Source organism: Salvelinus alpinus, chromosome 20, assembly GCF_045679555.1.
Source record: "Salvelinus alpinus chromosome 20, SLU_Salpinus.1, whole genome shotgun sequence".
In the NCBI taxonomy this organism is placed as follows: Eukaryota; Metazoa; Chordata; class Actinopteri; order Salmoniformes; family Salmonidae; genus Salvelinus; species Salvelinus alpinus.
Genome location: NC_092105.1, coordinates 1,429,121 through 1,454,872, shown reverse-complemented (window position 1 = coordinate 1,454,872; position 25,752 = coordinate 1,429,121). Strand labels below are relative to the sequence as shown.

Sequence of the window (25,752 nt, the reverse complement as noted above, 5' to 3'; positions counted from 1 at the left end):
CTACCACTACGATGCTACTACCTCTACGATGCTACTACCTCTACGATGCTACTACCTCTACGATGCTACTACCTCTACGATGCTACTACCTCTACGATGCTACTACCTCTACGATGCTACTACCTCTACAATACTACTACCTCTACAATACTACTACCTCTACAATACTACCGCTACGATGCTACTACCTCTACGATGCTACTACCTCTACGATGCTACTACCTCTACGATGCTACTACCTCTACGATGCTACTACCTCTACGATGCTACTACCTCTACGATGCTACTACCTCTACGATGCTACTACCTCTACGATGCTACTACCACTACAATACTACTACCACTACAATACTACTACCTCTACGATGCTACTACAACTACGATGCTACTACCTCTACGATGCTACTACCACTACGATGCTACTACCACTACGATGCTACTACCACTACTACCACTACGATGCTACTACCTCTACGATGCTACTACCACTACGATGCTACTACCTCTACGATGCTACTACCACTACAATACTACTACCACTACTACCACTACGATACTACTACCACTACGATGCTACTACCACTACGATGCTACTACCACTACGATGCTACTACCTCTACGATGCTACTACCTCTACGATGCTACTACCTCTACGATGCTACTACCTCTACGATGCTACTACCTCTACGATGCTACTACCTCTACGATGCTACTACCACTACAATACTACTACCACTACAATACTACTACCACTACGATGCTACTACCTCTACGATACTACTACCACTACGATGCTACTACCTCTACGATGCTACTACCTCTACGATGCTACTACCTCTACGATGCTACAACCTCTACGATGCTACTACCTCTACGATGCTACTACCTCTACGATGCTACTACCTCTACGATGCTACTACCTCTACGATGCTACTACCTCTACGATGCTACTACCTCTACGATGCTACTACCTCTACGATGCTACTACCACTACAATACTACTACCACTACAATACTACTACCTCTACGATGCTACTACCACTACTACCGCTACGATGCTACTACCTCTACGATGCTACTACCTCTACGATGCTACTACCTCTACGATGCTACTACCTCTACGATGCTACTACCTCTACAATACTACTACCTCTACAATACTACTACCTCTACGATGCTACTACAACTACGATGCTACTACCTCTACGATGCTACTACCACTACGATGCTACTACCACTACGATGCTACTACCACTACACCACTACGATGCTACTACCTCTACGATGCTACTACCACTACTACCACTACGATGCTACTACCACTACAATACTACTACCACTACTACCACTACTACCACTACGATACTACTACCACTACGATGCTACTACCACTACGATGCTACTACCACTACGATGCTACTACCTCTACGATGCTACTACCACTACTACCACTACGATGCTACTACCTCTACGATGCTACTACCACTACAATACTACTACCACTACGATACTACTACCACTACAATGCTACTACCTCTACGATGCTACTACCACTACAATACTACTACCACTACTACCACTACTACCACTACGATACTACTACCACTACGATGCTACTACCACTACGATACTACTACTACTACTACCACTACGATACTACTACCACAACGATGCTACTACTACTACGATACTACTACGATACTACTACCACTACGATACTACTACCACTACGATACTACTACCACTACAATACTACTACCACTACGATGCTACTACCACTACAATACTACTACCACTACGATACTACAACCACTACTACCACTACAATACTACTACCACTACTACCACTACGATGCTACTACCACTACAATACTACTACCACTACGATACTACTACCACTACTACCACTACTACCACTACAATACTACCACCACTACTACACAACTACCACTACTACCACTACAATACTACTACCACTACAATACTACTACCACTACTACCACTACAATACTACTACCACTACAATACTACTACCACTACTACACTACTACCACTACTACCACTACAATACTACTACCACTATGACACTACTACCACTACAATACTACTACCACTACTACCACTACGATACTACTACCACTACGATACTACAACCACTACTACCACTATGATACTACTACCACTACAATACTACTACCACTACTACCACTACGATACTACTACCACTACAATACTACTACCACTACGATACTACTACCACTACGATGCTACTACCACTACAATACTACTACCACTACTACCACTACTACCACTAGTACCACTACGATGCTACTACCACTACGATACTACTACCACTACAATACTAATACCACTACAATACTACTACCACTACTACCACTACGATACTACTACCACTATGATGCTACTACCACTACAATACTACTACCACTACAATACTACTACCACTACAATACTACTACCACTACAATACTACTACCACTACTACCACTACGATACTACTACCACTACGATACTACTACCACTACGATACTACTACCACTACGATACTACTACCACTACGATGCTACTACCACTACGATGCTACTACCACTACAATACTACTACCACTACGATACTACTACCACTACTACCACTACGATACTACTACCACTACTACCACTACAATACTACTACCACTACAATACTACTACCACTACCACTACTACCACTACAATACTACTACCACTACAATACTACTACCACTACAATACTACTACCACTACAATACTACTACCACTACAATAATACTACCACTACCACTACTACCACTACAATACTACTACCACTACGATGCTACTACCACTACAATACTACTACCACTACAATACTACTACCACTACTACCACTACAATACTACTACCACTACAATACTACTACCACTAGGATACTACTACCACTACAATACTATTATCACTACTACCACTACTACCACTACCACTACTACAACTACGATGCTACTACCACTACTACCACTATGATAATACTACCCCTACAATACTACTACCACTACTACCACTACTACCACTACAATACAACTACCACTACGATACTACTACCACTACGATACTACTACCACTACAATACTACTACCACTACGATACTACTACCACTACAATACTACTACCACTACAATACTACTACCACTACTACCACTACAATACTACTACCACTACGATACTACTACCACTACGATGCTACTACCACTACTACCACTACAATACTACTACCACTACAATACTACTACCACTATGATGCTACTACCACTACTACCACTACGATACTACTACCACTACAATACTACTACCACTACAATACTACTACCACTATGATGCTACTACCACTACAATACTACTACCACTACTACCACTACGATACTACTACCACTACTACCACTACAATACTACTACCACTACGATACTACTACCACTACAATACTACTACCACTACAATACTACTACCACTACTACCACTACGATGCTACTACCTCTACGATGCTACTACCACAACAATACTACTACCACTACGATGCTACTACCTCTACGATGCTACTACCACTACTACCACTACTACCACTACGATGCTACTACCACTACGATGCTACTACCACTACGATACTACTACCACAACAATACTACTACCACAACAATACTACTACCACTACGATGCTACTACCACTACGATGCTACTACCTCTACGATGCTACTACCTCTACGATGCTACTACCTCTACGATGCTACTACCTCTACGATACTACTACCACTACGATGCTACTACCTCTACGATGCTACTACCTCTACGATGCTACTACCTCTACGATGCTACTACCTCTACGATGCTACTACCTCTACGATGCTACTACCTCTACGATGCTACTACCTCTACGATGCTACTACCTCTACGATGCTACTACCTCTACAATACTACTACCTCTACAATACTACTACCTCTACAATACTACTACCTCTACAATGCTACTACCTCTACAATGCTACTACCTCTACGATGCTACTACAACTACGATGCTACTACCTCTACGATGCTACTACCACTACGATACTACTACCTCTACGATGCTACTACCACTACTACCGCTACGATGCTACTACCTCTACGATGCTACTACCTCTACGATGCTACTACCTCTACGATGCTACTACCTCTACGATGCTACTACCTCTACGATGCTACTACCTCTACGATGCTACTACCACTACAATACTACTACCACTACAATACTACTACCTCTACGATGCTACTACAACTACGATGCTACTACCTCTACGATGCTACTACCACTACGATGCTACTACCACTACGATGCTACTACCACTACTACCACTACGATGCTACTACCTCTACGATGCTACTACCACTACGATGCTACTACCTCTACGATGCTACTACCACTACAATACTACTACCACTACTACCACTACGATACTACTACCACTACGATGCTACTACCACTACGATGCTACTACCTCTACGATGCTACTACCTCTACGATGCTACTACCTCTACGATGCTACTACCTCTACGATGCTACTACCTCTACGATGCTACTACCTCTACGATGCTACTACCTCTACAATACTACTACCACTACAATACTACTACCACTACAATACTACTACCACTACGATGCTACTACCTCTACGATACTACTACCACTACGATGCTACTACCTCTACGATGCTACTACCTCTACGATGCTACTACCTCTACGATGCTACTACCTCTACGATGCTACTACCTCTACGATGCTACTACCTCTACGATGCTACTACCACTACAATACTACTACCACTACAATACTACTACCTCTACGATGCTACTACCACTACTACCACTACGATGCTACTACCTCTACGATGCTACTACCTCTACGATGCTACTACCTCTACGATGCTACTACCTCTACGATGCTACTACCTCTACAATACTACTACCTCTACAATACTACTACCTCTACGATGCTACTACAACTACGATGCTACTACCTCTACGATGCTACTACCACTACGATGCTACTACCACTACACCACTACGATGCTACTACCTCTACGATGCTACTACCACTACTACCACTACGATGCTACTACCACTACAATACTACTACCACTACTACCACTACTACCACTACGATACTACTACCACTACGATGCTACTACCACTACGATGCTACTACCACTACGATGCTACTACCTCTACGATGCTACTACCACTACTACCACTACGATGCTACTACCTCTACGATGCTACTACCACTACAATACTACTACCACTACGATACTACTACCACTACAATGCTACTACCTCTACGATGCTACTACCACTACAATACTACTACCACTACTACCACTACTACCACTACGATACTACTACCACTACGATGCTACTACCACTACGATACTACTACTACTACTACCACTACGATACTACTACCACAACGATGCTACTACTACTACGATACTACTACGATACTACTACCACTACGATACTACTACCACTACGATACTACTACCACTACAATACTACTACCACTACGATGCTACTACCACTACAATACTACTACCACTACGATACTACAACCACTACTACCACTACAATACTACTACCACTACAATACTACTACCACTACTACCACTACGATGCTACTACCACTACAATACTACTACCACTACAATACTACTACCACTACGATACTACTACCACTACTACCACTACTACCACTACAATACTACCACCACTACTACACAACTACCACTACTACCACTACAATACTACTACCACTACTACCACTACAATACTACTACCACTACAATACTACTACCACTACTACACTACTACCACTACTACCACTACAATACTACTACCACTACGACACTACTACCACTACAATACTACTACCACTACTACCACTACGATACTACTACCACTACGATACTACAACCACTACTACCACTATGATACTACTACCACTACAATACTACTACCACTACTACCACTACGATACTACTACCACTACAATGCTACTACCACTACGATACTACTACCACTACGATGCTACTACCACTACAATACTACTACCACTACTACCACTACTACCACTAGTACCACTACGATGCTACTACCACTACGATACTACTACCACTACAATACTAATACCACTACAATACTACTACCACTACTACCACTACGATACTACTACCACTATGATGCTACTACCACTACAATACTACTACCACTACAATACTACTACCACTACAATACTACTACCACTACAATACTACTACCACTACTACCACTACGATACTACTACCACTACGATACTACTACCACTACTACCACTACAATACTACTACCACTACAATACTACTACCACTACCACTACCACTACTACCACTACAATACTACTACCACTACAATACTACTACCACTACTACCACTACAATACTACTACCACTACAATACTACTACCACTACAATACTACTACCACTACAATAATACTACCACTACCACTACTACCACTACAATACTACTACAACTACGATGCTACTACCACTACAATACTACTACCACTACAATACTACTACCACTACTACCACTACAATACTACTACCACTACAATACTACTACCACTACGATACTACTACCACTACAATACTACTATCACTACGACCACTACTACCACTACCACTACTACAACTACGATGCTACTACCACTACTACCACTATGATACTACTACCCCTACAATACTACTACCACTACTACCACTACAATACAACTACCACTACGATACTACTACCACTACAATACTACTACCACTACGATACTACTACCACTACAATACTACTACCACTACAATACTACTACCACTACTACCACTACAATACTACTACCACTACGATACTACTACCACTACGATACTACTACCACAACGATGATACTACTACTACTACTACGATACTACTACGATACTACTACCACTACGATACTACTACCACTACAATACTACTACCACTACGATGCTACTACCACTACAATACTACTACCACTACGATACTACAACCACTACTACCACTACAATACTACTACCACTACAATACTACTACCACTACTACCACTACGATGCTACAACCACTACAATACTACTACCACTACAATACTACTACCACTACGATACTACTACCACTACTACCACTACAATACTACCACCACTACTACACAACTACCACTACTACCACTACAATACTACTACCACTACAATACTACTACCACTACTACCACTACAATACTACTACCACGACAATACTACTACCACTACGATACTACTACCACTACTACCACTACTACCACTACAATACTACCACCACTACTACACTACTACCACTACTACACTACTACCACTACTACCACTACAATACTACTACCACTACGACACTACTACCACTACAATACTACTACCACTACTACCACTACGATACTACTACCACTACGATACTACAACCACTACTACCACTATGATACTACTACCACTACAATACTACTACCACTACTACCACTACGATACTACTACCACTACAATGCTACTACCACTACGATACTACTACCACTACGATGCTACTACCACTACAATACTACTACCACTACTACCACTAGTACCACTACGATGCTACTACCACTACGATACTACTACCACTACAATACTAATACCACTACAATACTACTACCACTACTACCACTACGATACTACTACCACTACAATACTACTACCACTACAATACTACTACCACTACAATACTACTACCACTACAATACTACTACCACTACTACCACTACGATACTACTACCACTACGATACTACTACCACTACGATACTACTACCACTACGATGCTACTACCACTACGATGCTACTACCACTACAATACTACTACCACTACGATACTACTACCACTACTACCACTACGATACTACTACCACTACTACCACTACAATACTACTACCACTACAATACTACTACCACTACCACTACTACCACTACAATACTACTACCACTACAATACTACTACCACTACTACCACTACAATACTACTACCACTACAATACTACTACCACTACAATACTACTACCACTACAATAATACTACCACTACCACTACTACCACTACAATACTACTACCACTACGATGCTACTACCACTACAATACTACTACCACTACAATACTACTACCACTACTACCACTACAATACTACTACCACTACAATACTACTACCACTACGATACTACTACCACTACAATACTACTATCACTACTACCACTACTACCACTACCACTACTACAACTACGATGCTACTACCACTACTACCACTATGATACTACTACCCCTACAATACTACTACCACTACTACCACTACAATACAACTACCACTACGATACTACTACCACTACAATACTACTACCACTACGATACTACTACCACTACAATACTACTACCACTACAATACTACTACCACTACTACCACTACAATACTACTACCACTACGATACTACTACCACTACGATGCTACTACCACTACTACCACTACAATACTACTACCACTACAATACTACTACCACTATGATGCTACTACCACTACTACCACTACGATACTACTACCACTACAATACTACTACCACTACAATACTACTACCACTATGATGCTACTACCACTACAATACTACTACCACTACTACGATACTACTACCACTACTACCACTACAATACTACTACCACTACGATACTACTACCACTACAATACTACTACCACTACAATACTACTACCACTACTACCACTATGATGCTACTACCACTACAATACTACTACCACTACAATACTACAACCACTACAATACTACTACCACTATGATGCTACTACCACTACAATACTACTACCACTACAATACTACTACCACTACGATGCTACTACCACTACAATACTACTACCACTACTACCACTACGATGCTACTACCACTACGATACTACTACCACTACTACCACTACAATATTACTACCACTACGATACTACTACCACTACGATACTACTACCACTACAATACTACTACCACTACGATACTACTACCAATATGATACTACTACCACTACAATACTACTACCACTACAATACTACTACCACTTCTACCACTACAATACTACTACCACTACAATACTACTACCACTACTACCACTACGATGCTACTACCACTACGATACTACTACCACTACAATACTACTACCACTACAATACTACTACCACTACTACCACTATGATACTACTACCACTACAATACTACTACCACTATGATACTACTACCACTACAATACTACTACCACTACTACCACTACGATACTACTACCACTACTACCACTACGATGCTACAACCACTACTACCACTATGATACTACTACCACTACAATACTACTACCACTACTACCACTACGATACTACTACCACTACTACCACTACTAGCACTACGATGCTACTACCACTACGATGCTACTACCACTACGATGCTACTACCACTACTACCACTACTACCACTACGATGCTACTACCACTACTACCACCACTATGATACTTCTACCACTACAATACTACTACCACTACTACCACTACGATACTACTACCACTACGATACTACTACCACTACCACTACAATACTACTACCACTACTACCACTATGATACTACTACCACTACAATACTACTACCACTACTACCACTACGATACTACTACCACTACGATGCTACTACCACTACCACTACTACCACTACGATACTACTACCACTACAATACTACTACCACTACAATACTACTACCACTACAATACTACTACCACTACTACCACTACGATACTACTACCTCTACGATGCTACTACCTCTACGATGCTACTACCTCTACAATACTACTACCTCTACAATACTACTACCTCTACAATACTACTACCTCTACGATGCTACTACCTCTACGATGCTACTACCACTACGATGCTACTACCACTACGATGCTACTACCTCTACGATGCTACTACCACTACAATACTACTACCACTACAATACTACTACCTCTACGATGCTACTACCACTACTACCGCTACGATGCTACTACCTCTACGATGCTACTACCTCTACAATACTACTACCTCTACGATGCTACTACAACTACGATGCTACTACCTCTACGATGCTACTACCACTACGATGCTACTACCACTACGATGCTACTACCACTACGATGCTACTACCACTACTACCACTACGATGCTACTACCTCTACGATGCTACTACCTCTACGATGCTACTACCACTACTACCACTACGATGCTACTACCACTACAATACTACTACCACTACTACCATTACTACCACTACGATACTACTACCACTACGATGCTACTACCACTACGATGCTACTACCACTACGATGCTACTACCTCTACGATGCTACTACCACTACTACCACTACGATGCTACTACCTCTACGATGCTACTACCACTACTACCACTACGATGCTACTACCTCTACGATGCTACTACCACTACAATACTACTACCACTACGATACTACTACCACTACAATGCTACTACCTCTACGATGCTACTACCACTACAATACTACTACCTCTACTACCACTACTACCACTACGATACTACTACCACTACGATGCTACTACCACTACGATACTACTACTACTACTACCACTACGATACTACTACCACAATGATGCTACTACTACTACGATACTACTACGATACTACTACCACTACGATACTACTACCACTACGATACTACTACCACTACAATACTACTACCACAACCACTACTACCACTACAATACTACTACCACTACAATACTACTACCACTACAATACTACTACCACTACTACCACTACGATGCTACTACCACTACAATACTACTACCACTACAATACTACTACCACTACAATACTACTACCACTACTACCACTACTACCACTACAATACTACCACCACTACTACACAACTACCACTACTACCACTACAATACTACTACCACTACAATACTACTACCACTACTACCACTACAATACTACTACCACTACAATACTACTACCACTACTACACTACTACCACTACAATACTACTACCACTACGATACTACTACCACTACAATACTACTACCACTACTACCACTACGATACTACTACCACTACGATACTACAACCACTATGATACTACTACCACTACAATACTACTACCACTACTACCACTACGATTCTACTACCACTACAATGCTACTACCACTACGATACTACTACCACTACGATGCTACTACCACTACAATACTACTACCACTAGTACCACTACGATGCTACTACCACTACGATACTACTACCACTACAATACTAATACCACTACAATACTACTCCCACTACTACCACTACGATACTACTACCACTATGATGCTACTACCACTACAATACTACTACCACTACAATACTACTACCACTACAATACTACTACCACTACAATACTACTACCACTACTACCACTACGATACTACTACCATTACGATACTACTACCACTACGATACTACTACCACTACGATACTACTACCACTACGATGCTACTACCACTACGATGCTACTACCACTACAATACTACTACCACTAAGATACTACTACCACTACTACCACTACGATACTACTACCACTACTACCACTACAATACTACTACCACTACAATACTACTACCACTACCACTACCACTACTACCACTACAATACTACTACCACTACAATACTACTACTACTACTACCACTACAATACTACTACCACTACAATACTACTACCACTACAATACTACTACCACTACAATAATACTACCAATACCACTACTACCACTACAATACTACTACCACTACGATGCTACTACCACTACAATACTACTACCACTACAATACTACTACCACTACTACCACTACAATACTACTACCACTACAATACTACTACCACTACGATACTACTACCACTACAATACTACTATCACTACTACCACTACTACCACTACCACTACTACAACTACGATGCTACTACCACTACTACCACTATGATACTACTACCCCTACAATACTACTACCACTACTACCACTACTACCACTACCATACAACTACCACTACGATACTACTACCACTACAATACTACTACCACTACGATACTACTACCACTACAATACTACTACCACTACAATACTACTACCACTACTACCACTACAATACTACTACCACTACGATACTACTACCACTACGATGCTACTACCACTACTACCACTACAATACTACTACCACTACAATACTACTACCACTATGATGCTACTACCACTACTACCACTACGATACTACTACCACTACAATACTACTACCACTACAATACTACTACCACTATGATGCTACTACCACTACGATACTACTACCACTACTACCACTACAATACTACTACCACTACGATACTACTACCACTACAATACTACTACCACTACAATACTACTACCACTACTACCACTATGATGCTACTACCACTACAATACTACTACCACTACAATACTACAACCACTACAATACTACTACCACTATGATGCTACTACCACTACAATACTACTACCACTACAATACTACTACCACTACGATGCTACTACCACTACAATACTACTACCACTACTACCACTACGATGCTACTACCACTACGATACTACTACCACTACTACCACTACAATATTACTACCACTACGATACTACTACCACTACGATACTACTACCACTACAATACTACTACCACTACGATACTACTACCAATATGATACTACAATACTACTACCACTACAATACTACTACCACTTCTACCACTACAATACTACTACCACTACAATACTACTACCACTACTACCACTACGATGCTACTACCACTACGATACTACTACCACTACAATACTACTACCACTACAATACTACTACCACTACTACCACTATGATACTACTACCACTACAATACTACTACCACTACTACCACTACGATACTACTACCACTACTACCACTACGATGCTACAACCACTACTACCACTATGATACTACTACCACTACAATACTACTACCACTACTACCACTACTACTACCACTACAATACTACTACCACTACTACCACTACGATACTACTACCACTACTACCACTACTAGCACTACGATGCTACTACCACTACGATGCTACTACCACTACGATGCTACTACCACTACTACCACTACTACCACTACGATACTACTACCACTACTACCACTACGATACTACTACCACTACTACCACTACAATACTACTACCACTATGATACTTCTACCACTACAATACTACTACCACTACTACCACTACGATACTACTACCACTACGATACTACTACCACTACCACTACAATACTACTACCACTACTACCATTATGATACTACTACCACTACAATACTACTACCACTACTACCACTACGATACTACTACCACTACTACCACTACGATACTACTACCACTACAATACTACTACCACTACAATACTACTACCACTACTACCACTACGATACTACTACCACTACGATACTACTACCACTACGATACTACTACCACTACAATACTACTACCACTACTACCACTATGATACTACTACCACTACAATACTAATACCACTAGTACCACTACGATACTACTACCACTACGATGCTACTACCACTACTACCACTACAATACTACTACCACTACAATACTACTACCACTACAATACTACTACTACCACTACTACCACTACGATGCTACTACCACTATGATGCTACTACCACTACCATACTACTACCACTACAATACTACTACCACTACTACCACTATGATACTACTACCACTACAATACTACTACCACTACTACCACTATGATACTACTACCACTACAATACTACTACCACTACCACTACAATAGTACTACCACTACTACTACCACTACAATACTACTACCACTACTACCACTACGATGCTACTACCACTACTACCACTACAATACTACTACTACTACAATACTACTACCACTACAATACTACTACCACTACGATAATTCAAGTCATGGGACCAAACATGTCCAAAACACCCGAAAGCATCTAAAATTGATTGTGAAACTCACCAGAGGAATGGGAGTCACTTCAAGATATTTGAACTTGATGCTAATATCGGTCCCACTACTTGAATGGGTTGGAAACACTGTCAGCCACTGCCAAGGAAACTGAACCAAAGCATGGATTGCTGTCAAGCCTTTTACATAGACTGCTTACAGGGTGAGGACAAACTGTCAAGCCTTTTACATAGACTGCTTACAGGGTGAGGACAAACTGTCAAGCCTTTTACATAGACTGCTTACAGGGTGAGGACAAACTGTCAAGCCTTTTACATAGACTGCTTACAGGGTGAGGACAAACTGTCAAGCCTTTTACATAGACTGCTTACAGGGTGAGGACAAACTGTCAAGCCTTTTACATAGACTGCTTACAGGGTGAGGACAAACTGTCAAGCCTTTTACATAGACTGCTTACAGGGTGAGGACAAACTGTCAAGCCTTTTACATAGACTGCTTACAGGATGAGGACAAACTGTCAAGCCTTTTACATAGACTGCTTACAGGGTGAGGACAAACTGTCAAGCCTTTTACATAGACTGCTTACAGGGTGAGGACAAACTGTCAAGCCTTTTACATAGACCTGCTTACAGGGTGAGGACACACTGTCAAGCCTTTTACATAGACCTGCTTACAGGGTGAGGACAAACTGTCAAGCCTTTTACATAGACTGCTTACAGGGTGAGGACAAACTGTCAAGCCTTTTACATAGACCTGCTTACAGGGTGAGGACAAACTGTCAAGCCTTTTACATAGACCTGCTTACAGGGTGAGGACAAACTGTCAAGCCTTTTACATAGACCTGCTTACAGGGTGAGGACAAACTGTCAAGCCTTTTACATAGACCTGCTTACAGGGTGAGGACACACTGTCAAGCCTTTTACATAGACCTGCTTACAGGGTGAGGACAAACTGTCAAGCCTTTTACATAGACTGCTTACAGGGTGAGGACACACTGTCAAGCCTTTTACATAGACCTGCTTACAGGGTGAGGACAAACTGTCAAGCCTTTTACATAGACTGCTTACAGGGTGAGGACAAACTGTCAAGCCTTTTACATAGACCTGCTTACAGGGTGAGGACAAACTGTCAAGCCTTTTACATAGACTGCTTACAGGGTGAGGACAAACTGTCAAGCCTTTTACATAGACTGCTTACAGGGTGAGGACAAACTGTCAAGCCTTTTACATAGACCTGCTTACAGGGTGAGGACAAACATGTTTGGGTCAACTATCCCTTTAAGGTAGTGTTTTCTTTATAACATTTTCTGCTTTTAACCTTTATACATTTGTAAAGCATGAAAAGTATATTCACCTGAGTTCCTCTATGTCCTCTCCTAGCTGGTCTCTCTCTCTCTCCAGTGAGAGGACATTCCCCGCCACATCCTGGTTCTCTCTTAGTAGTTCCTCGGTCTCTCTCTCTGCCCTCCTCTGCTGCTCTGTCGCTTGGCACAGCTCTGCCTGTAGACCTCTCAACTCCTCACACACTGCACCGTGCTGCACAGACAGCTGTAACCCACATCAAGAACAATACGCAAAAACAATGATCACGTGAATAGAAGCAACACAAACCATGGAGAGGAAGACTCCATGCCACTGTTCTCCTTCACCTCTTCCAGTCGTTTTTCATCCCTTCCTCTCTCCTCCAGCAGAGCGGTGACTTCTCTCTCCTTGTCCTCCCGTAGGGTCTCCACCTCTCTCCCCAGCTCCCTCTCTCTGTCCCTCAGCTGCTGCAGGGAGCTCAGCTCTGATCCTCTACGAGTCCTGTACACAGCCAAAAACATTGATTGGTAAGATATCGATTGATTGTCACACACAGCCTATTACAGAACACTGACGGAACTATCACGATCACAAATCAGCTCTCACAGACAGGCACTGAGGAAAATGAATGTTCGTATTTAGTCTTCAAAAAAGATGTAATTGACATTATTTGAAACAGTTGTAATGGACATAAAGGTCTGTCTACTTTGAGGAAGTCACATCATGTCCTACCTTAACTCTGTGCTCTCATTGGACTGGGTGTTGAGCTCCCTACGAAGGGTCACGACCTTTGACTCTAGTCCCTGTAGCTGGGCCTGGAGGTCAGCCATCTCCATCTCAAGCTAGAGGGGAAGAAGAACAAGTCTGTTCTCTGTGGTTCTAGAGCAGATGTCTGTTCTCTGTGGTTCTAGAGCAGATGTCTGTTCTCTGTGGTTCTAGAGCAGATGTCTGTTCTCTGTGGTTCTAGAGCAGATGTCTGTTCTCTGTGGTTCTAGAGCAGAAGTCTGTTCTCTGTGGTTCTAGAGTAGATGTCTGTTCTCTGTGGTTCTAGAGCAGATGTCTGTTCTCTGTGGTTCTAGAGCAGATGTCTGTTCTCTGTGGTTCTAGAGTAGATGTCTGTTCTCTGTGGTTCTAGAGTAGATGTCTGTTCTCTGTGGTTCTAGAGTAGATGTCCGAGACAGTTTAGCAGTATTTATTATGTTAGGGTTAATGTATACCTGTAGGGGTTAATGTATACCTGTAGTGGGTTAATGTATACCTGTAGTGGTTAATGTAGTTAGGGTTAATGTATACCTGTAGTGGTTAATGTAGTTAGGGTTAATGTATACCTGTAGTGGGTAATGTATACCTGTAGTGGGTTAATGTATACCTGTAGTGGGTTAATGTATACCTGTAGTGGTTAATGTATACCTGTAGTGGTTAATGTATACCTGTAGTGGGTTAATGTATACCTGTAGTGGGTTAATGTAGTTAGGGTTAATGTATACCTGTAGGGGTTAATGTATACCTGTAGTGGGTTAATGTAGTTAGGGTTAATGTATACCTGTAGGGGTTCATGTATACCTGTAGTGGGTTAATGTATACCTGTAGTGGGTTAATGTATACCTGTAGTGGGTTAATGTAGTTAGGGTTAATGTATACCTGTAGGGGTTATTGTATACCTGTAGTGGTTAATGTATACCTGTAGTGGGTTAATGTAGTTAGGGTTAATGTATACCTGTAGTGGGTTAATGTATACCTGTAGTGGGTTAATGTAGTTAGGGTTAATGTATACCTGCAGTGGGTAATGTATACCTGTAGTGGGTTAATGTATACCTGTAGGGGTTAATGTATACCTGTAGTGGGTTAATGTATACCTGTAGTGGGTTAATGTATACCTGTAGTGGGTTAATGTAGTTAGGGTTAATGTATACCTGTAGGGGTTAATGTATACCTGTAGTGGGTTAATGTATACCTGTAGGGGTTAATGTATACCTGTAGTGGGTTAATGTAGTTAGGGTTAATGTATACCTGTAGTGGGTTAATGTAGTTAGGGTTAATGTATACCTGTAGTGGGTTAATGTATACCTGTAGGGGGTTAATGTAGTTAGGGTTAATGTATACATGTAGGGGTTAATGTATACCTGTAGTGGGTTAATGTATACCTGTAGTGGGTTAATGTAGTTAGGGTTAATGTATACCTGTAGTGGGTTAATGTATACCTGTAGTGGGTTAATGTATACCTGTAGGGGTTAATGTATACCTGTAGGGGTTAATGTATACCTGTAGGGGTTAATGTAGTTAGGGTTAATGTATACCTGTAGGGGGTTAATGTAGTTAGGGTTAATGTATACCTGTAGTGGGTTAATGTATACCTGTAGTGGGTTAATGTAGTTAGGGTTAATGTATACCTGTAGTGGGTTAATGTATACCTGTAGTGGTTAATGTATACCTGTAGTGGGTTAATGTATACCTGTAGTGGGTTAATGTATACCTGTAGTGGGTTAATGTATACCTGTAGTGGGTTAATGTAGTTAGGGTTAATGTATACCTGTAGTGGTTAATGTATACCTGTAGTGGGTTAATGTATACCTGTAGTGGGTTAATGTATACCTGTAGTGGGTTAATGTATACCTGTAGTGGGTTAATGTAGTTAGGGTTAATGTATACCTGTAGGGGTTAATGTATACCTGTAGAGGGTTAATGTATACCTGTAGAGGGTTAATGTATACCTGTAGTGGGTTAATGTAGTTAGGGTTAATGTATACCTGTAGGGGTTAATGTATACCTGTAGTGGGTTAATGTAGTTAGGGGTAATGTATACCTGTAGTGGGTTAATGTAGTTAGGGTTAATGTATACCTGTAGTGGGTTAATGTATACCTGTAGGGGTTAATGTAGTTAGGGTTAATGTATACCTGTAGTGGGTTAATGTATACCTATAGGGGTTAATGTAGTTTGGGGTAATGTATACCTGTAGTGGGTTAATGTATACCTGTAGTGGGTTAATGTATACCTGTAGTGGGTTAATGTATACCTGTAGTGGGTTAATGTAGTTAGGGTTAATGTATACCTGTAGTGGGTTAATGTATACCTGTAGTGGTTAATGTATACCTGTAGTGGGTTAATGTATACCTGTAGTGGGTTAATGTATACCTGTAGTGGGTTAATGTAGTTAGGGTTAATGTATACCTGTAGTGGTTAATGTATACCTGTAGTGGGTTAATGTATACCTGTAGTGGGTTAATGTATACCTGTAGTGGGTTAATGTATACCTGTAGTGGGTTAATGTAGTTAGGGTTAATGTATACCTGTAGGGGTTAATGTATACCTGTAGAGGGTTAATGTATACCTGTAGAGGGTTAATGTATACCTGTAGAGGGTTAATGTATACCTGTAGTGGGTTAATGTAGTTAGGGTTAATGTATACCTGTAGGGGTTAATGTATACCTGTAGTGGGTTAATGTAGTTAGGGGTAATGTATACCTGTAGTGGGTTAATGTAGTTAGGGTTAATGTATACCTGTAGTGGGTTAATGTATACCTGTAGGGGTTAATGTAGTTAGGGTTAATGTATACCTGTAGTGGGTTAATGTATACCTGTAGGGGTTAATGTAGTTAGGGGTAATGTATACCTGTAGTGGGTTAATGTATACCTGTAGTGGGTTAATGTATACCTGTAGTGGGTTAATGTATACCTGTAGTGGGTTAATGTAGTTAGGGTTAATGTATACCTGTAGTGGGTTAATGTATACCTGTAGTGGTTAATGTATACCTGTAGTGGGTTAATGTATACCTGTAGTGGGTTAATGTATACCTGTAGTGGGTTAATGTATACCTGTAGTGGGTTAATGTATACCTGTAGTGGGTTAATGTAGTTAGGGTTAATGTATACCTGTAGTGGTTAATGTATACCTGTAGTGGGTTAATGTATACCTGTAGTGGGTTAATGTATACCTGTAGTGGGTTAATGTATACCTGTAGTGGGTTAATGTAGTTAGGGTTAATGTATACCTGTAGGGGTTAATGTATACCTGTAGAGGGTTAATGTATACCTGTAGAGGGTTAATGTATACCTGTAGAGGGTTAATGTATACCTGTAGTGGGTTAATGTAGTTAGGGTTAATGTATACCTGTAGGGGTTAATGTATACCTGTAGTGGGTTAATGTAGTTAGGGGTAATGTATACCTGTAGTGGGTTAATGTAGTTAGGGTTAATGTATACCTGTAGTGGGTTAATGTATACCTGTAGGGGTTAATGTAGTTAGGGTTAATGTATACCTGTAGTGGGTTAATGTATACCTGTAGGGGTTAATGTAGTTAGGGGTAATGTATACCTGTAGTGGGTTAATGTATACCTGTAGTGGGTTAATGTATACCTGTAGTTAGGGTTAATGTAGTTAGGGTTAATGTATACCTGTAGTGGGTTAATGTATACCTGTAGTGGGTTAATGTAGTTAGGGTTAATGTATACCTGTAGGGGTTAATGTATACCTGTAGTGGGTTAATGTATACCTGTAGTGGGTTAATGTAGTTAGGGTTAATGTATACCTGTAGGGGTTAATGTATACCTGTAGTGGGTTAATGTATACCTGTAGGGGTTAATGTATACCTGTAGTGGGTTAATGTATACCTGTAGTGGTTAATGTAGTTAGGGTTAATGTATACCTGTAGTGGGTTAATGTAGTTAGGGTTAATGTATACCTGTAGTGGGTTAATGTATACCTGTAGGGGTTAATGTATACCTGTAGTGGGTTAATGTAGTTAGGGTTAATGTATATCTGTAGTGGGTTAATGTATACCTGTAGTGGGTTAATGTATACCTGTAGTGGGTTAATGTAGTTAGGGTTAATGTATACCTGTAGTGGGTTAATGTATACCTGTAGTGGGTTAATGTATACCTGTAGGGGTTAATGTATACCTGTAGTGGGTTAATGTATACCTGTAGGGGTTAATGTATACCTGTAGGGGGTTAATGTATACCTGTAGTGGGTTAATGTAGTTAGGGTTAATGTATACCTGTAGTGGGTTAATGTATACCTGTAGGGGTTAATGTATACCTGTAGGGGGTTAATGTATACCCGTAGTGGGTTAATGTATACCTGTAGGGGTTCATGTATACCTGTAGTGGGTTAATGTATACCTGTAGTGGGTTAATGTATACCTGTAGTGGGTTAATGTAGTTAGGGTTAATGTATACCTGTAGGGGTTAATGTATACCTGTAGGGGGTTAATGTATACCTGTAGTGGGTTCATGTATACCTGTAGTGGGTTAATGTAGTTAGGGTTAATGTATACCTGTAGGGGTTAATGTATACCTGTAGTGGGTTAATGTATACCTGTAGTGGGTTAATGTATACCTGTAGGGGTTAATGTATACCTGTAGTGGGTTAATGTATACCTGTAGTGGGTTAATGTATACCTGTAGTGGGTTAATGTGTACCTGTAGTGGGTTAATGTATACCTGTAGGGGTTAATGTAGTGGGTTAATGTATACCTGTAGGGGTTAATGTATACCTGTAGTGGGTTAATGTAGTTAGGGGTAATGTTTACCTGTAGTGGGTTAATGTATACCTGTAGTGGGTTAATGTAGTTAGGGTTAATGTATACCTGTAGTGGGTAATGTATACCTGTAGAGGGTTAATGTATACCTGTAGAGGGTTAATGTATACCTGTAGGGGTTAATGTATACCTGTAGTGGGTTAATGTAGTTAGGGTTAATGTATACCTGTAGTGGTTAATGTATACCTGTAGTGGGTTAATGTATACCTGTAGAGGGTTAATGTTTACCTGTAGAGGGTTAATGTATACCTGTAGGGGTTAATGTATACCTGTAGAGGGTTAATGTAGTTAGGGTTAATGTATACCTGTAGTGGGTTAATGTAGTTAGGGGTTAATGTATACCTGTAGTGGGTTAATGTATACCTGTAGGGGTTAATGTATACCTGTAATGGGTTAATGTATACCTGTAGGGGTTAATGTATACCTGTAGTGGGTAATGTATACCTGTAGAGGGTTAATGTATACCTGTAGAGGGTTAATGTATACCTGTAGGGGTTAATGTATACCTGTAGAGGGTTAATGTAGTTAGGGTTAATGTATACCTGTAGTGGGTTAATGTAGTTAGGGGTTAATGTATACCTGTAGTGGGTTAATGTATACCTGTAGGGGTTAATGCATACCTGTAGTGGGTTAATGTATACCTGTAGGGGTTAATGTATACCTGTAGTGGGTTAATGTAGTTAGGGTTAATGTATACCTGTAGTGGGTTAATGTATACCTGTAGTGGGTTAATGTATACCTGTAGGGGTTAATGTATACCTGTAGTGGTTAATGTAGTTAGGGGTTAATGTATACCTGTAGTGGGTAATGTATACCTGTAGTGGGTTAATGTAGTTAGGGTTAATGTATACCTGTAGGGGGTAATGTATACCTGTAGTGGGTTAATGTATACCTGTAGTGGGTTAATGTATACCTGTAGGGGTTAATGTATACCTGTAGTTGGTAATGTATACCTGTAGTTGGTAATGTATACCTGTAGGGGGTAATGTATACCTGTAGTTGGTAATGTATACCTGTAGTGGGTTAATGTAGTTAGGGTTAATGTTTACCTGTAGTGGGTAATGTATACCTGTAGTGGGTAATGTATACCTGTAGTGCCTGGGCGTTGGGGTTAATGTATACCTGTAGTGGGTAATGTATACCTGTAGTGGGTAATGTATACCTGTAGTGGGTAATGTATACCTGTAGGGGGTTAATGTATACCTGTAGGGGGTTAATGTAGCTATGGGTAATGTATACCTGTAGTGGGTAATGTATACCTGTAGTGCCTGGGCGTTGAGCTCTCTCTTGTCCTTGGCTAAGGCTTCGTTTAAGGCAGCCATCTTCTCTAGGGTGTCACGGTGCTCTGACACTTCTCTCTTCAGAAGGGTTTGACCGGACGACAGGGTTAACACTGACTCACGGGCCTGGAGAGAAGGACAGGGAGGAGTGAGGGAGGAAGGAGGAGGAGAGGACAGAAGGAGGGAGGAAGCGGGAGGAGAGAGAGGGAGGAGAGAGGAAGGAGGAGGAGAGGACAGAAGAAGGAGAGAGGAGGGAGGAGAGAGGAAGGAGGAGAGGACAGATGAGAGAGGGAGGAGAGAGGAAGGAAGAGGAGAGGACAGAAGGAGGAGAGAGGAAGGAGGAGAGAGAGGGAGGAGAGAGGAAGGAGGAGAGAGAGGGAGGAGAGAGGAAGGAGGAGAGAGAGGGAGGAGAGAGAGGAAGGAGGAGAGGACAGATGAGGGAGGAGGAGAGCGGGAGGAGAGAGGAAGCGGGAGGAGAGAGGGAGGAGAGGACAGATGGAGGAGAGAGGAAGGAGGAGGAGAGGACAGAAGGAGGAGGGAGGAAGCGGGAGGAGAGAGAGGGAGGAGAGATGAAGCGGGAGGAAAGAGGGAGGAGAGGACAGATGGAGGAGAGAGGAAGGAGGAGGAGAGGACAGAAGGAGGAGGGAGGAAGCGGGAGGAGAGAGGAAGGAGGAGAGAGAGGGAGGAGAGAGGAAGAGGGAGGAGAGGACAGATGAAGGAGAGAGAAGCAAGTACTCTATATTATAGGGTGTCCACCACTCTGCCCAGAGTGGGTGAAAACGCGCTTTGGTGATGAAACTTCAGTTCCTTATGTAATGAAACACATTTTACCAAAACAAATATGATTCTTCATGTTCTAAATCGTTCAGTGGGGTCTCTAACAACATTACCATTATATCCCAAAAGTCGGATTTCGTAACCTATTACACCCGATAATAAGCACCGAGCTCTGTTGTAACCTATTACACCCCATAATAAGCACCGAGCTCTGTTGTAACCTATTACACCCCATAATAAGCACCGAGCTCTGTTGTAACCTATTACACCCCATAATAAGCACCGAGCTCTGTTGTAACCTATTACACCCCATAATAAGCACCGAGCTCTGTTGTAACCTATTACATCCCATAATAAGCACCGAGCTCTGTTGTAACCTATTACACCCCATAATAAGCACCGAGCTCTGTTGTAACCTATTACACCCCATAATAAGCACCGAGCTCTGTTGTAACCTATTACATCCCATAATAAGCACCGAGCTCTGTTGTAACCTATTACATCCCATAATAAGCACCGAGCTCTGTTGTAACCTATTACACCCCATAATAAGCACCGAGCTCTGTTGTAACCTATTACACCCCATAATAAGCACCGAGCTCTGTTGTAACCTATTACACCCCATAATAAGCACCGATCTCTGTTGTAACCTATTACACCCGATAATAAGCACCGAGCTCTGTTGTAACCTATTACACCCCATAATAAGCACTGAGCTCTGTTGTAACCTATTACACCCCATAATAAGCACTGAGCTCTGTTGTAACCTATTACACCCCATAATAAGCACCGAGCTCTGTTGTAACCTATTACACCCGATAATAAGCACCGAGCTCTGTTGTAACCTATTACATCCCATAATAAGCACCGAGCTCTGTTGTAACCTATTACACCCGATAATAAGCACCGAGCTCTGTTGTAACCTATTACATCCCATAATAAGCACCGAGCTCTGTTGTAACCTATTACACCCCATAATAAGCACTGAGCTCTGTTGTAACCTATTACACCCCATAATAAGCACCGAGCTCTGTTGTAACCTATTACATCCCATAATAAGCACCGAGCTCTGTTGTAACCTATTACATCCCATAATAAGCACCGAGCTCTGTTGTAACCTATTACATCCCATAATAAGCACCGAGCTCTGTTGTAACCTATTACACCCCATAATAAGCACCGAACTCTGTTGTAACCTATTACACCCCATAATAAACACCGAACTCTGTTGTAACCTATTACACCCCATAATAAGCACCGAGCTCTGTTGTAACCTATTACATCCGATAATAAGCACCGAGCTCTGTTGTAACCTATTACACCCCATAATAAGCACCGAGCTCTGTTGTAACCTATTACACCCGATAATAAGCACTGAGCTCTGTTGTAACCTATTACACCCCATAATAAGCACCGAGCTCTGTTGTAACCTATTACACCCCATAATAAGCACCGAGCTCTGTTGTAACCTATTACACCCCATAATAAGCACCGAGCTCTGTTGTAACCTATTACACCCGATAATAAGCACCGAGCTCTGTTGTAACCTATTACACCCCATAATAAGCACCGAGCTCTGTTGTAACCTATTACACCCCATAATAAGCACCGAGCTCTGTTGTAACCTATTACACCCCATAATAAGCACCGAGCTCTGTTGTAACCTATTACACCCCATAATAAGCACCGAACTCTGTTGTAACCTATTACACCCCATAATAAGCACCGAACTCTGTTGTAACCTATTACACCCCATAATAAGCACCGAGCTCTGTTGTAACCTATTACACCCCATAATAAGCACCGAGCTCTGTTGTAACCTATTACACCCCATAATAAGCACCGAACTCTGTTGTAACCTATTACACCCCATAATAAGCACCGAACTCTGTTGTAACCTATTACACCCCATAATAAGCACCGAGCTCTGTTGTAACCTATTACATCCGATAATAAGCACCGAGCTCTGTTGTAACCTATTACACCCCATAATAAGCACCGAGCTCTGTTGTAACCTATTACACCCGATAATAAGCACTGAGCTCTGTTGTAACCTATTACACCCCATAATAAGCACCGAGCTCTGTTGTAACCTATTACACCCCATAATAAGCACCGAGCTCTGTTGTAACCTATTACACCCCATAATAAGCACCGAGCTCTGTTGTAACCTATTACACCCGATAATAAGCACCGAGCTCTGTTGTAACCTATTACACCCCATAATAAGCACCGAGCTCTGTTGTAACCTATTACACCCCATAATAAGCACCGAGCTCTGTTGTAACCTATTACACCCCATAATAAGCACCGAGCTCTGTTGTAACCTATTACACCCCATAATAAGCACCGAGCTCTGTTGTAACCTATTACACCCCATAATAAGCACCGAGCTCTGTTGTAACCTATTACACCCCATAATAAGCACCGAACTCTGTTGTAACCTATTACATCCCATAATAAGCACCGAGCTCTGTTGTAACCTATTACACCCCATAATAAGCACCGAACTCTGTTGTAACCTATTACACCCCATAATAAGCACCGAGCTCTGTTGTAACCTATTACACCCCATAATAAGCACCGAGCTCTGTTGTAACCTATTACACCCCATAATGAG

General features: G+C 41.3%; 1 protein-coding gene across 1 annotated transcript in view; it reads right to left on the bottom strand.

Annotated features, from left to right (window-relative positions):
- Positions 1–25,752, bottom strand: part of LOC139546195 (centrosome-associated protein CEP250) — a 121,922-nt gene that overhangs the window by 19,095 nt on the left and 77,075 nt on the right. The window contains 4 exon segments of the mRNA XM_071354296.1: positions 15,590–15,783; positions 15,885–16,038; positions 16,270–16,379; positions 22,335–22,481. Coding sequence (XP_071210397.1) covers positions 15,590–15,783; positions 15,885–16,038; positions 16,270–16,379; positions 22,335–22,481 — 605 coding nt within the window.